This window comes from Apteryx rowi, unplaced genomic scaffold (genome assembly GCF_003343035.1).
Source record: "Apteryx rowi isolate R43461 unplaced genomic scaffold, aptRow1 scaffold_40, whole genome shotgun sequence".
Lineage (NCBI taxonomy): Eukaryota > Metazoa > Chordata > Aves > Apterygiformes > Apterygidae > Apteryx > Apteryx rowi.
Window position 1 is genome coordinate 597,957 of NW_020450530.1, and position 15,204 is coordinate 613,160.

At 48.6% G+C, this 15,204-nt stretch overlaps 1 protein-coding gene across 1 annotated transcript; it reads right to left on the minus strand.

The window, feature by feature from the left end:
• Positions 1–293: 293 nt before the first annotated feature.
• GGT1 (gamma-glutamyltransferase 1) lies at positions 294–12,410 on the minus strand. Its single transcript, XM_026075039.1, has 13 exons — positions 12,387–12,410; positions 10,737–10,904; positions 9,982–10,109; positions 9,652–9,741; positions 8,759–8,951; positions 7,418–7,575; positions 6,383–6,532; positions 5,718–5,854; positions 4,659–4,843; positions 3,703–3,830; positions 2,763–2,875; positions 604–717; positions 294–334 (listed from the first exon to the last, which is right to left on the minus strand). The coding sequence occupies exons 2-13, from the start codon at positions 10,898–10,900 to the stop codon at positions 311–313; spliced, it is 1,584 nt and encodes a 527-aa protein (XP_025930824.1). The 5' UTR covers positions 10,901–10,904; positions 12,387–12,410; the 3' UTR covers positions 294–310.
• Positions 12,411–15,204: the final 2,794 nt, after the last annotated feature.

A 15,204-nucleotide genomic window follows, 5' to 3' on the forward strand; every position in this document is an offset into this window, starting at 1 on the left:
CAAAGACCACAGTTGCCTCAGGCCTCTGAAACGCTTGATACCTCAGGGTGAAGTGAAGCTGCCAGCTCAGGGGCGTGGTATCCAGAGCATGGCAGATCCTGCCATCAGGTCACAGACTGACAGACAGTTCTGCGCAGAGACCTTTACTGTGAGATTATTTTCAGGCTTGTTCTCAGCTCCCCGTGCGCACCCTCCCTTGCTAGCACTGTGCCAGCTCTTCGGGATTCATCAGGAGGCCGCACAATAGGACAAGAGCTTCCTGAGGGTCACTGGATTTAGACTACTTGGATGCTTCAGGGCCTGATGTGGTTCACTGTTCTGCAAGTCCTTTGAGCTAAACAACATTTGGAAGAAGATAAATAGTATCAGTTCCAGATGTAGCTTGTGCTTGAACGCACTAGGCCTTAAAGTAGATGTACACTTTGAACAGTTATCGTGACCCAGTGCTGGACCTGTGCCAGCTTTAATACCTCTAACCTAGGAACATTTAGCAAGGTGTCACGATTTGCTGCAAGCATTTGCCGCAAGCACAAGCCTTCCCAACACAGTGAGCCCAGCACCAGACAACAGCACATGCACACCCCAACCTCAAGCCAGACAAACCTCCTCTATTTCCTGCTCCAATTCAGTGATACTGGGAAACAGCTGATCATGAATTCTGGGCTCTTCCACTGCTTTCTTGACATCATAACCAAACCAGAGGGAATTGATGATTGCCTAAGAAAGGCAAAACACCTTAACGTTAGTTATTTGCCTCCAAAGAGATTTGATCCCTGCAGCAGCAGCAGCAAAGGCAGAGATTTCTGAAGGATGTTTACCAGAACACACACACACACACACACACACACACACACACAAACAAAAAGTTATTTCTTGTTCATGCTCCTTCGGGCTCACCCTCTCCTGGCTAAGCAAAACACAGGTACATTGCAGCAGTTCAGCTTGTATATGCTCAGGAGGATTCCCACACGAAGAGGCCATTAGTGGTTGCAATTAACATAACAAAAGGATCAGATCCTCAAGCTGCTGTGGCTGGATTTATCCTGCTCTGATTAAGCCAGTGCTGGCTTATTTAGACACACAACGGTCATCTCGGTGCGAATGCACAGCTACTGCTTCCTGCTACTGTACAACCAGTTTCCTTAAACCTAGCTCATCCCCGCTTGCTTAGATTGCAGGTTGGAGCTGCTGGCAAGTGAAAACAGCCTCAGGATCAAGGGCTCTGAACCCTGCTTGTGGCAACTTTTGCAGAGACTGCTCTCCCGCCTCAGCCAGAGAGCAGGATCCAGCCTGGAGCTCAGAACTACTGTGTCGCTAGCATCAGTGTGCGGCCACCCACCAAACCCAGCAGTGCACAGAAGTCATGCAGAAGGAGTAGGGGAGATGGACAGCAAGGACTGCAGGAGCATGAGACCCCATAGGTTCAGCTGGAGTCCAGCCTCAGCCCAATGCTGCCAAGCCTTCAGGGCAATGGCTAGAAACCCCAGCCTGGCTCAGCACTCAGAGGGGCTGCACCCAGCCAGGCCAGACACTAGCATCCAAGCCATGCCCTGTGCTCCACAGTGCCAATCACTTTTGGTCTAGCTGGGCCTTCAAGTAGCTGCCACAGCAGTTCTCAGAGAGCTTGCCACCATTCCTGGCATAAGTTCTTATGTAGCTCCTCTGCATTACTTTCATTCATATGCCTACTGCTTGGGAGAGCAGTTGAGCTTCCTCTGATTTACTGCTGGGAAGGCCAAAGTAGAAATTAATTACTGCACCCCCTCATTGTCCTGGGGTGAGGACTCTGAGCCAGATCTACCCCATGTCAGCAAGGTGTGGGCCTGAGGGTCTCCTCAGGAATAAGGCATATAGAGAACAGGAGACAGGACACTTAGCAGGACCTTGAGGACTTTCTACTGCAAGCTCTTGGTGGAAGTGAGCTGTGTCGCAATGCAGAAGGAGAAATCCTGGGATATGTAAGGAGGGAATGACATGCCAATTCCCTTTGTGTTAGGGAAGAGACCGTTTCTGGAGCGTGTCACAATTTAGCATCACTTTAGAAAACTGGAAAGGTTTGAAAGAGCAACAAGATTTTTTTTTTTAAAAAAAAACAAGAATAAGCAGCCTTAGCAACCATGTCTAGAACAGGAGCACCTACTACAGCCGCCCAGCACTGAGACCGACCAGAACAATTTACACCATGCCCATTTCAGCTCCTTTTCAAAGTCCTCTTACACACAGGACAAATGTGGGCAACCATCTCCTCTTTCAGGATAAAACTGGTTTAATCGCACACATGTTCAGCTATCAAACACTGTATGAGGGGAAAGGAGGCAGTGTGTCAGTTAGGAAACAGCCTATTTAGTCATTCCAGAAGTGAACAAAGTTTACAATTTTGGATGGGAATGGCTCTAAACTAGACAAAGAGACTAGTTTGCAGAGATCCAGAGGCTAGAAGTCAAAGCTAAATTGAAGTCACACATCTTCTCCTGCAAGTAGTAGGAAGAACTTGCCAAAAGGAAAGACCTGGAGTCATTAAAGGAGGCAATTTAGTAGGAGACCTGTGAAGACCTTGGGGTTGGAGGGTCTGGCCCTCAGAAGGCCAGACCAAATGCTCCCTCCCAGCCACCAGGCCTGCAGTGGATGCTGAGGCCCAGCAGGGAGCACTGGCCATGGTCACATCACACAGACAGAGACTCAAGCCCCTTATCCCAAACCGTGCCTCTCCACAACTTGTTTTGCCTCACCCCTATCCCCAGGGTGCCCATATCATCACATACCAGTGCCGTGGCTGTAGTTATTTTTGTTCCTCCAGAAGCACCAACCACCATCCTGACCTTTTTTGTTTTATCCACCAAGATGGAGGGGCACATGGAGGACAACGGCTGTTTACCTGTTGGGGACACAGATGTGACAGAGGCTCAGCCTCCCACTGGCACCTTACAGACTGCTGGCTCCTACTCCATGTCCAAACCCAGAGCCCCAGTAGCTATCTACCTGACTCAGCTCATACAAGTCTTGCTCAGCCCTTGGGGTCCCAGTCCCTCCTGTACCCACCTCCTTCTTGCTCCTGCAATGCAAAGCTTAGCCCCAGGCCTTTGTGCAGAGGCGAAAGTGCCAGCCTTCCACATCCTGGCTGGGGCTGTCTCTGATGCAGCTGCCTCCCCATCCTTTCACTCCCCTGCCCCTGGCCAAAGCRCCGTGTGCAGGAGGTGGCAGAACCCCCAGCCCACTTTAGCAGCAATGAAATCAGTCTGCAGGTGGAGCAGGCTTGGTGCTCGAGTAGGGTACACAAATGGTCTGTTCAGAGCTGCCCTACAGGCAGCACAGGGAGAAGGATGGACAGTGCCATCTAACACTTTGTGGTCAGCCTCTCCTGCTTCCTCTCTCATAAGACACTTAGAAGAAACCTCTTGTAGCCTCAAGACATTTTACTTGACATGCCCCAAGCTCCCTAGGAAAGGATATCAGGCTGCTGGAAAGAGGCAGGTCCAGGAGTTTTTCTTTAGGTGGCCTCTCCTTCTTCAGGGTGCTCCCAGAGCAGCTGGTTGTGCACTTTCAGCAGGGATGCCAGGTGCCTCACTTTCACCCCCACCCTCAGCAGACAGCCCCAGATCTGTGCCTGATTGCAGACATGCTGCAGCCTGGCTTGCAGACACCACAGCACTAGTATGCAAGATACAGCCACAAGACTGAGTTGGGAAGGCAGTTTACAGCTACCTGGTGCTATGAAGTTTGCTGGAGAAGGAGGGATCCCAAATCCATTGATTATGTTAGGTGAGCTGAAGTCATCCATCTCATCATTAAATATGATTCCGCTCACGTTGGATCGTATATCAGAGCCAAAGCTAAACAAAACAAGTTGGCGCAGACATGTCAAAACCAAAGCAAATCTGGAATGAGCTTCAGGTTAATTACTACAATGTGAAACCTGGGATTTGATGGGAGTAACTCTCCAATCCCTCCTGCTGTAAAAGACATTCTGTCACCGTATGGGGAAAGGAAGCAGTTCATACCCCATGCACCAGCTACACAAAGAGGAAAGGCAGCCTAGAGCCCTGCTGTATAGCTCCCTGCAAGGGCCCCAAGGGGAAAAAACAGCAGAGCAGCTAAATACAATTAATTCCCCTTGTCACTGGGAAGGGCTGCACACCATTTAGAGGTGGTACAACTCAAAGGCTAGGACATTTTGGGAATGATTGGGGTTTTGCTTAGATGGGTCAAGCAGGAGATATACTATGAACAGAAAGAAGAGCCTTTACCCCCCCCAGCTTCAGGCCGTACACACGGAACAAAGCTCTTTCTGACAGCACTCAAAGACAAACACTGCACTTCCAGGCCAGCTGTATTAGCTCAAATTTCTTCTAGATGCCTGGGAAATCAGAGCCTGCAGTGATAGCATGCTTATGAGAAGATTCAGATGCTGTGGATGTCTCCTCGGTGGGTGAACCCAACATGAGAGAGGACCCTAGTTCACATATCTTGGCCTCTRACCCAACCACACAGGACTCAGCATTAAGAACTGACCTGCAAGCTCAGCGGGAGAAGTGCCCATCAGCAGTGCTACCCATCATTGCCCCACTACGGAGATGCCAGTTCAGTGATGTTTTATACCAACCACAGAACCACTAGGAAGACAGCAGAGGCCTACATGGAAGTAATGTCTGAGCTCATACTATTGATTGATGGTGCTGGTGGCGGACACAGCGCTGCCGTCATCGGCCACAACGGAGAGGTGGGATGTACCAGCATCAGCTGCAGTGTGATACACTGGCTCGTAGTAGTCAATTGGATGAGAGACGTCTGTGATTTTCCTCCGGAGACTATCCGCATAGAACTCAGATGTCATGTTTTTGATCGCCTGCCAGAGAAATCGAATGCAGTTACTTGGCAGATTAAGTTCAAGAGACATGTAGTTACAAGGCCGATATCCAAAACTTCAGACCACAGAAGAGTGGCAAGTCCCAGCAATAAGACTATAGTTTTCCAGTGGGAGTCTTCCTCCTTCTTGAAAGGCAGACATGTTACCAAAGAGCATTTTAAGCAGTCACAGAAGAAGCTATTACAATGCACCCTTTTGTGTGGGAAGTTAATCAACATCCATTATTGTAGATCTATGGAAAGCTATCCTCAACACTGCAGTAAGGTATATGCAAACAGTATTACACTTGCTTCAGAGATGAGAGAAGAGGAATAAGGCTGAGAGGATTAGACCAAGGCAAGCCCTGATAATTGCTCTGTAAGTTGCAAGTTTGTGTCCGCCAAGCAAGGCTGTGCTCAGATCCTGCTGCTTTTGGAGGGTCACAGAAATAAGAGCACAAAGTGCAGAGTCGGGAGAAGTAGAGTTCCTGCCTCAGCCCTTCATATCCGTTGGTCCATTTACTAYGGGCAGGACTGTGTTCAGAGAGCCACAACAGTACTGTGAGTATCATCTAGTGTATGAGGCTTCAAACTGTTAAAACAGGGAGGGTTAGCCCTAAATACACGTGAAGGCTCCTGGGAAATTGAGGATTTTGCTTCGCCTAAAGCAGGAAGGTTTCCTCCATTTATATCCCTCACAGCTAAGCCATAAATCACTGCCATAGGACCTGGTGCTTTAATTCAGAGATACATTTCAGTGCCTGCCAACAGCAGGTGGTATGGAGCATCCCTGACAATGCTTAGTCACTCACAAACTTGAAGCCATGTTCCAGTCAACACTGGTACTGCAGAAGGAAAAAGCTTTTGCCAGTTACCTCTTCGATGTTAGTAAATTTTGGATCTCCTAGTAAAGTCCTCTTGGCGTAGGCAAAGCGAAAGGCCTCCACAATGCGGTGGTAAGTCAAACCTTTCTCCTCCAGGGTTTTGATGCTGTCAACAGAGAAATTATATCCTGGCAACAGAAGACAAGCCATTGTGAACACAAATGAAGATACATGGTCAATGGGCTGCTAATAAAACTGTGTCAAACAGGATCATCTTGAAGCCCATCACTACAGAGACACAGGGACTGCACTGTCCTAACCTCCACGTGGAGAACACAGGAGCTCTGGTAGTTTTAGGCTCTGTGGGAATCAGCAGCAGGATTTGCACTTGGGGAGGTGTTTTTCAAAGAAGCCTCAAGTACAAGTTAGTTTCCACCCATGCAGGTACTGGGGAAGTGCCCCAATCAGGAGAATATTTTTCCCCTTCACACCTGTGTTTCACATAGCAAGGACACATCCCTGAGTTTACAGCAGAAGAGGAATGTTTCTACTTCTCTGGTCCTTTCTGGGGCTTCAGACACCCTTGAGGAACAGCACTGCTGTTCTTCATCCTCTGGAGTGCTATTGAGGCCCAACTCCCAAAACAGAAGAACAGTTGTCTTTGGAGCTCTCCGAGCTCCTGCTGCCTGCCAGACACCGCTCAGTGGTACTCTCACCTTTCAGTATGTTGAAAATGAGTGCTAGCACTGGGCCACTCAGGGGGGCACTAGGTGTGTACAGGGTAAACTCCCCAAGGGTGATGTTTATAGGGTTTTCAATCACTGTTGCTTTATAATTCTGCAGGTCCTCCATTGTGACAATGCCCCCTAGAAGAGAGAAGAAAACTATAGGTGTGGGTTTATGTGATCTCCAGTGGGAAGAGGAGATAATATTCCATCACCAGGCATCACAGTAAGGACAGGATGGGACACAGACAAATCCAAAAAGTTGCAAGGTAAAGAGAGCAAAGATGGGTGCACAGGAGATTAATTTTTTCCCTGATAGATCCAACTGAGGCTCAGATAGCCTAAGCTTGAAGTTGGACTAATCTGCAGCAGCAAAAAATCTGGTGATCCATTTATTTCTACAGAGGACACCAGTAGTATTAGGGAACAAAATGACCCAAAGAATCCTGTTTACAGGAGGAAGATGCAGCTTTTAGGTGCAGATGTTTTGTGCTGCCCCACAAGTAGATTAATTTGTACCTTCCATTGCCTTTCTTATCAGAAAGGGGAAGACAGTAATTAACGACCACAAATAAAACCAGTAAATGACTTGTTCACATGAGGTTCACTGAAGCTAGCCAATGCTAGCTAGTAAGGATAGGATACTGGCACCATCTAGTGGCATCCAGAGGTTAAACAAACTTATTGCAGGAGCATGTGTTGTTTTAAGTTGTTGGATTCAGGCTCTGTAGCTGGCATGCATCTACTATATTATAGCAAGTCTATGCATTTCTGACTAGAGTATGTTGTCCAGGAATGCACAGTATATACTATGCATTTCTGACTAAATTTGAAATACATCCATTAAACCTCTAAGTGCTAACAACTTCTCTTGGGCATCTTGTTGCCACGGATCTCAGAGGCAGCATTTCAGGCAGTAGGTTTGACCTGCTTCCAAGGGTTCTGCAGGTCACAGGCTCATCCCTGGGTGCTGAACTGCAGCAGTCACATCACTCAGGCTGTTTTGGACAGTGTCYTGTTTCTCACCTACACTCTGGATGTCAGCGATGATCTGTTTTGCCAGGCTTCCTGTGTAAAAGGCATCTGCTCCTTCGTTGGCTATAGTCTCATATGTATGGGCTATCTTAGGCATCTTGACGATATCGCCCTCATGCAGAATTTTTCCTCCTCTGCAGAACACTTCGCTAACAGAGAAAGGAGATTGAGAAGATCAGATCTGAGGTGTAAGTTCAAAACTATGTGTGCCTGTATCAGCTGACACAGTACTTGACTGTTTATGCTGGAGGATCCCTGGAGAGAAGAGGAACTGCCTGAGCCATGCCACATGGGTCCTGACCACATGAACTAGGACATAAAAGCAAATAGTGGCTTCTGACATGGGATTCCACATCATTCAGAATTTGCTTAGCGAAACCTGAAGGAGGGAGCATCGATCTTTGTCACCAAGGCAGGTCACCCTCCCCATCTGCCCAAGGGTTTAAAAACAGCCTCAAGAGGCCTGTGAGGGGCCATAGTCCTTGAACTTGAGCAATTCAATTCAGAGCACAGACCATGAAGCTATGAGGTTCAAAGCTCCCAGTGAGTCCAGGAAAATGCACTTTGATCCCTACTTGTCAGGGCATTTTGAAGTAGACATAGTTCTACCTCTAGCTCCCTCATCATGGATGTGATGCTTTGGCCCTCCAGACGGAAGTGCAGGAGATAGGCCCAGGCTGTCCATCCCAATTGGGTTGCAAAACAACCTGTAGCTAGCAGAGATTTTAAGGAACAAGAAAGGATTAAGCATAATCTCCAGTAGGGCTGGACATAGACACCATGGATTTGACTGTAAGAGGAAATGGAGGAGCATTTAAAACCCTTTATGTTCATAGTCATTGCCAGAAGTGGATGGTCAGAGGCATTGCTCCAGGAAGGCTGACTCCAGGATAAGAGATGACCCAGATTCCTACAGCCTGAGAGCAGATGAGGTGTTCAAGGAGAGGAACATATTCTGCRATTGGCCAAAATGCAAGTCAGATTAGCTTAGTGTACTTATAGCATGAAAAAAGGCTGGGGATTCAGACAAACACATTGCCATCTGACAAAGTTAGCCCTGCATGTACTCAGGTTCTACCTCTGCCCAGACAAATGGGCCTTAAGAGCAGAATTTATCTCCCTTTAGAAATCAGAGCTGAACTTTCCTGAAATTGGTCACATAATTTAGCAACTTCAGGTAGCTAGAATAGCATCAGTAGGGTACAGCAAGTACAGACACTGGAGGGGAGGGACAGTCCTCATGGACACCACGTTACACAAACACACACACTCTTCATCTAGGGTGCAGTAAGCCCAAATTTCCCTTCCCAGAACAGCAACTGCTCTACCCACCACAATGAGGGATTGCTTTCAATTGATTTCTCTCTTGATTTGAGGGCTGCTCCAAGGCCTTTCCCAATTGGGAACCCTTCTCTTGCCAACTTGATGCTGGGCAGAAACAGGTCTTTCCACGCTAATTTGCCATGACGTTTGTGAGCCAATTCATAGCCACGAATTTCTCCTGGAACTGCGATGGACAGTCCTCCTGGAGCCGACAAGGGATGTGTTAGCACACAGCAAGGAGAGAAAACTCAAAAAACCAAACCAAACCAAACCCCCACAAAAAAGCGATTAATGGAGTAGGAGGTAAAGCAGGGCTTATCTGTTGGCTTTGTTTTTAGGCAGGGATCACGCATACTATTATGAGCTCAGCCTATGCATACAATACTAACAGAATTATTCTGGCTGATACTCATGCCTACATATTGTGGACTGCTGAAGCACTTCTACCCTCTTGCTGGTTACTCAGGTTTTTGATCCTTTCCCCCACAGCTGGCTCTGTACCAGAGCAAAGCTGCTCAGCACACAAGCTATTATAGCTGCCTGCAGTTTCCAATCCTTAAGAAGAGATACACACTACAGTAGGAGGGCACAGAGTATATACGTACTTAAGCCAAAAGCTTTGTTGCAGCATTGTGACAGCAATTGCAATGGGCTGACTACTACATCGCACAGTGATTAGGAAATACCTCCCTGAAAGGAAATTACAGCTTCTTCTCTGAAGCCTCTGAACCAGTTTGGTTCCACCAGTGGTTCCACCAGTTTGAAGCCACCATAAAAGGTATTTAGGGAGRACTCTTGAACTGACAAGAGCTAGGGAGATCCACAGAGATTCATTCAAAGAGGTGGAAATGAAAGTTGGCAGATACAAGTCTCTCAAAGCAGTGAAACGGCCTTTGCCATACCTTTCTGAGAGCTCTCTGTGTTGTTTCCAAACATGTCTGATGATGCTGCTTTTGGAGCCACCTCTCTTGCATTAATGATTTCCACTTTCCCTTTAAAGACAGAGCAAGGAAGAGAGTGTTTTAGCTCTGGATTCAGCACACAGACACTCTTTCTGCTGAAGGAGTCTGACCACTGGGAGCCAGTTTCTTGACAGTTGTTTTGAGGACAGCCTGTTCCCACAGAGGCTGGGAGGGTCAGTCTTCACCCACGTAGGATAAACCACCTCTCTCTGCTTTAGATAAAGCAACAGTTCTGCAACTCTTTCAGCCACATATGACCCTGCCCCTTACCTGTGCTGCTGTAGATAGTCAGGAAGAGACCCCCTCCAATGCCCATGCTGTGAGCATTCATGAGTCCTACACAGAGCAGAGCTGCAATTGCTGCATCCACTGCTGATCCTCCTTGCTGAAGGATGTCCCTGTACAGCAGAAAAGAAGGCATCTTACAGTGACATGCTGCAGTGTTTCAGTCCAGCCATCTTGTCAGAGCAGATATGACAGATCTCTCATGCACATTTGTCCACACCTTGTCTACAGGATCCTCAAAAGTAGGAAGTTTTGAGCTTCTATCACCTTAGAGAACAGATCCTGACAGTCTAGGTGCAGACCAGATCAGCCCTCATTAAAGAGGCATCCAGACTAGCCTGAAAACACTGAGATATGTCAAAACACCTGTGGGGACTGACATCCAAGACACATTTGCTACACGTGCAAAATACAATTCTCCAAGGAGGATGAAATCTGAGGTCTTGCATCTAGAACTGGAGGACAGCTTGACAAATAGATTTTTAAAAGGAACTTGAAAAGCATCATTCCCATTGTTTCTATGCCTGGGGAATCTTTGCCCACTCTACTGTCTTTGAGTGACTGCAGTAATATTGGTCAGGCATGGTAAGAACCCGGGTTTTATTCTGGCCTCCTCATTCCACAGGGAGATTAGATAGTATTTGTGCTGTGCAATTGCCAGAGCTGCACTTGGACAGCAGAGGAAATAGAACAGTTTTGTCTTGTGCAAGAGCTATCAGAGCTAAAGAATTGTCAAGTACCTTCCAATTATTGAGCACTGCCCCGCATCTGTAGCCACAGCTGCCTTCTTGTAGATGTGTGTCTCCCATGAGTCACGGCGCAGCCCAAAGAAGAGTCCCAGGAATAAGATGAGCCCCAGCAGGGCCGCAGACAAGGCACTGACCACCACACAGTGCTTCTTCATCTTCCTGGAGGAAGAGACAGGATAATCAACCTTGGTGTTTCTGGGCCACATGGGAAGTGCTAGCGAGCAGGTGATCAGGCACAAAAGCAGTCTTTTCATCTACCTTCTTTCAGATCCACTGTTTCCCCCCCAACAACCATCTGCTCTGCCCATGGAAGGGAGGTTTGGAAAAACAGCTGGAGGAGGTGGAAGACCAATTCTAGCCTGACCAGTTGTGTCAGGGTGATGTCCAGTTTTGAAATGAAGCAGAACATCAGGAGGGGAGGAGATGTTCCTAAGGGAAGCAAGCACCCTGCTGCCACTACCTTTCAATGGCAATAGGACAATTGCTCTTTGTGACTTTACACTCTGAGGATTCTAGATGCTCAACAAACATTTAAGTAGCCGGTAAGACCACTGGCCATCCCCTTGCTGCAGTGCTGGGAAGGAGAGAGGCCTAGTGTCAGGCTGAATTTGATCTAGTTCCCAAATCAAACCAACAAGACCCGTCAGAGGCTTTGCCAGAATTCCCCTCCAGCACATGCTGGCAAGCCCTTTGCCTCATTTGTAATGTGATGGAGTCAAGGGCCACATCCTGTCCATGCTCTGGAGGCTTTTGCCAAATGTGCAGCCACCTACATCGAGCTCTTCCTTCCTTCTTCATACCCACCATATGACTTCTTCCCACCTTTCCAGTCCTTGCTTTTTAGCAGGTTCCCATGCAGTTCTGAGCTGCTGGCAGTGAACAGCCACCTCCTCCCCCTGGACCTCCCACTGAGTGGCTCTTCCAAGTATTTCCTCACTCAGATACATATCAAGATCTTTTCTATGGGCACTGCCAGCACCATTTAGCTATGCCCATGCCACCACTATGCAGGACAGCCATCCTACCAATTCCAAAGCTTTTACCAGCTTCCCCTTTACCCATTACTGGCATCCCATTTTCAGAGTGATCTACTTCAGCAAGCACCCCAGGGACTCCTGGAAGCCCATCAGTAACAGCTCTGAAGTGTTACAGTAAGAGCAATGAAAAGGCCCCAAGCCAGCAGCTGCCACTTCAGTGGGAACGTGTTCTGTAGCATATAAGTAATCCCATACACCAAAAAAGCAGCAATTTCATAGGTGGAAGGGAAATCCAAGAAGCAGAACATAACTGGTGTTAGTAATGACTCAGGTCATATTCAGTGGAGAAATTCAGAGCTTTAGCTTCATGTCACCTTTTAAACGCCACCCCTGTGAAGGAGTGCCTGTCCAGGAGGTTGTCACTGATCAGTGCAACACAAACCTTCAGTCACTAGCAAGCCACCTTGGCCAACCTATTTGGCTCACCCCAGTGTGAGCACAGCACCCCTTCCTGTACAAGGGCCCTTGGCCAGAGCACCTTTCCAATAAGCTTGCCGCTTTTAGAAGGCAATGTCCAGTGCTTGCATCTCCATGCTTCCCAGTGCTGCACACAGCTGCCTTGAGCCTCACCTGTGCTCTCGGGCTGCATGGGGTTACTGTTTACCTGTGGATCAGCACGGGATGCCAAGGAGCTCTGCCACAAGTTTATTCCAGACACGCCAGGATCAGCCAAGAGCTATCGGAGGGATGGAGAGTCATTGTCACTTTGTTAAGACTGATTTTTCCATGAAACACAGCTTGAACGCCTATTCTTTGACCCATTTCCTTTCCCATCACAGGACTGTTTCAGCAGAAAGACCCGAAGTCATCATACCACCTTCAGGGACCAGTTTCCCCCTGCGTAGTGCAACTTATGGGTTTTCACCGTGACTACTGTACTTGTGCAATAACCAAGATGCCCTTTACCTCACCGAAGCATCTGCTCTCCTCAGAGACAAGCCAATCCAGGGCATTGTGGGTGAAAAGCAGAGCCACCACTCCCACTCTCCGTGGATATTCAACAGTCCAAAGCAGAGCAAACTCCAACAGTCAGAGCAGCATTTGGCACCTTGCAGCAGCAGCACGCGCAGGACTAGGGAGCAGCAAGCGTGCCAGCACTGAGCTAACTAGAGGCCAGCCAGACTGAAGTGCTCCTCGGAGGGAGGAGATTAGCAAGCACTGCCCCCTCAGCCTCACCCCCACTCCTGTTATTTCCAATGGGGAGATAGCCATTTGCTATCCAAGCCCTGTATCTGTGAGTGTCTGCACTAAGGATGTCTGTCTCCAAGTAATTCGGCTCAAACCAGGATGCAAGTCTACCGCATGTCCTGTTCCATATAAAATTTCAGCTGGGGGCAGTGAAAGGTAAATGGATGAAACCTCTTTCCAGGTTCAGTACTTGATTTACACTTAACTACTTTTAAAAGAGACCAGTAGCATGTTTGCAGAGCAGCGACTGTGCAGGGAAACAGAGAAGCCTTTATGTCTCCAACAATAGCTCGCACACAGCCTCAGAGTTTAAAGACAGTTTTGTTTGTTGGCAGGGAGAGTCCAGCTTCAGCACTGGCAGTCTCCTCCAGGCTTTACAAGAAATGCCATGGCATCTTTGATCTGCGCCCCAGCTAGGCAGAAGGTACTTTTGTTTCATCTGAAGGCCACTCTCTGCTGGGCTACGTTGTGAGCCTGGGGTGACCCAAGCCCGGTAGCCAGCACATTAACCCACAGGCTCCTGGTTGGGGCTCGAGTCATCCTCCACGACTGTGCCTGCCTGGCTGCCAGACGACAGCATGGAGTTACCACCTGGCCAGGCAGCAGTAAAAGAGAAGGGGAAGCCTCAGATAGCATGTCTGTGTGCACCTTTCATCTCTGGATTTGGATGATGCTCACAAACACCTCCCAGACCCATAGGGACTCAGCTCCAAGTGCCCAGCTGCTGGTGAGCACGCAGGCCTTGAAAAGGGCGTTCCAGCTCCTCTTGTATGCCACTGGTGCAGCCCCTGGCCAGGAACAAGTGCACTGGCTGCATGTGAGTAAGGGACAGCCAATTGCTGCTGCTCCTGCAATGCAGCACCCTACGCATCTTCCTCCGGCTGGGCCCCTGTGACCAAGCAAGGCAGTCAGACCTGCGGGCCAGAAAGAGCGAACGCTCCTAACAAAAGTGCATCTGTGTCAGGTTGATCCTGCTAGAGAAGAAGCAGATGTAAGAGCTAAAGGTCTGCAGCTTTCTCTTTCACAGCAGCACAGAGAGCCAGCTCAGGTGAGAATAGTCCTCTCTACCTTGGCTTCCAGTTGAATTCCCATAAGCTCCTTGACCTCCTTTGGGGCCCACCCCCAGCAAAAGGCATCCCTTGCACAGACCTTACTGCCTTCCTAGCTGTGGCACAGCAAAGAGCCAAACAGGCATTCTGTTCGCCATGCGGCAATTGGGAGATAGACCAGGAGCCTGCAGATACCTGTGCCCTAACCCATGTTTCTATACTTGCCCCGTGCCCTGGCCAGGAGCATTATAGGAACGGCCCCTGCTCAGAAGTCAAGTCTATGCTATGATTTATTTCTGGGAGCGTTCAGAACAATTGTTGCATGCCTGCCAACAGGCACACAACCTGAGGGAGGGAGGGCTCAAACTCCCCTGCCTATTGTCTTCTGAGGTTGGTTTTAACCTTCAGATCTTTGCCAAATCCAGCCCTTTGGAAACTTGGTTAGCACTTCAGTTGCACAGTGCTGCTTGGCAGTGGGCCTTTGAGAGGGGCTATAGAGGCATTAAGGACAATATGATTACTTCTCATTTTCTTAGAGGCCCAACAGCCAATGCTAACCAAGAAACTTAAAACCAAGCCTGATATTCTGTCTTAATTTATATGGGCAGAAGGGGAGGAACAGCAAGTAGAGTTACACCTGGATGAGCAACCCAGATGAGTTTTATTCAGATGTGTCACAGGCTTCACAACCTTATTTAAACATGCCATTATTTCTGAATTAAAAGATCCCCAAAGGAAGGGGGCGAGCTAGCATCAGGCAGGGGACACAGGGTCTGAGCAGCTCTGTCCGACGGGGTTGGGAAGCGCTATAGAGAGGAGGAACCTGCCGTCGTCGGGAAAAGCCCCAAGAGAACTGAAAGAAAGGGGAGAGAGGACAGGGTGCCAGGCTGAGAGCAGGGAGGAGAGAACGATGGATACCAGAGATGAGAAAGGCCAGGCAAGGTCAGGCCCTGCCCCATTCCTGAGTGAAGTAGCGAAGCATTCTCCGGCAATGGCTACCATACATACTTTAACCAAACAGGCTTCTGTTTTAAACCTGTTGTGCAGCAGCTGCATACTCAGCACCCACTCCTGAGAGTTTGTCTTCCTCCCACCCTCAGCCCAGGAGCCAGTACTTGGCCCTTAGCTCTGAGACATCTGTTCTCACCTCCCCAYGGTAGAGCAGATTATGCAAGGACAGTTTAG

Coding starts and splice junctions, on each gene's coding strand:
- GGT1 (XM_026075039.1), bottom strand. CDS start 10,900: ATGAAGAAGCACTGTGTGGTGGTCAGTGCCTTGTCTGCGGCCCTGCTG. Junction 9,742..9,981: donor GACTATCTACAGCAGCACAG/GTAAGGGGCAGG, acceptor CTGTCTTTAAAG/GGAAAGTGGAAATCATTAAT. Junction 2,876..3,702: donor AGCAAACTTCATAGCACCAG/GTAGCTGTAAAC, acceptor TGTCCCCAACAG/GTAAACAGCCGTTGTCCTCC.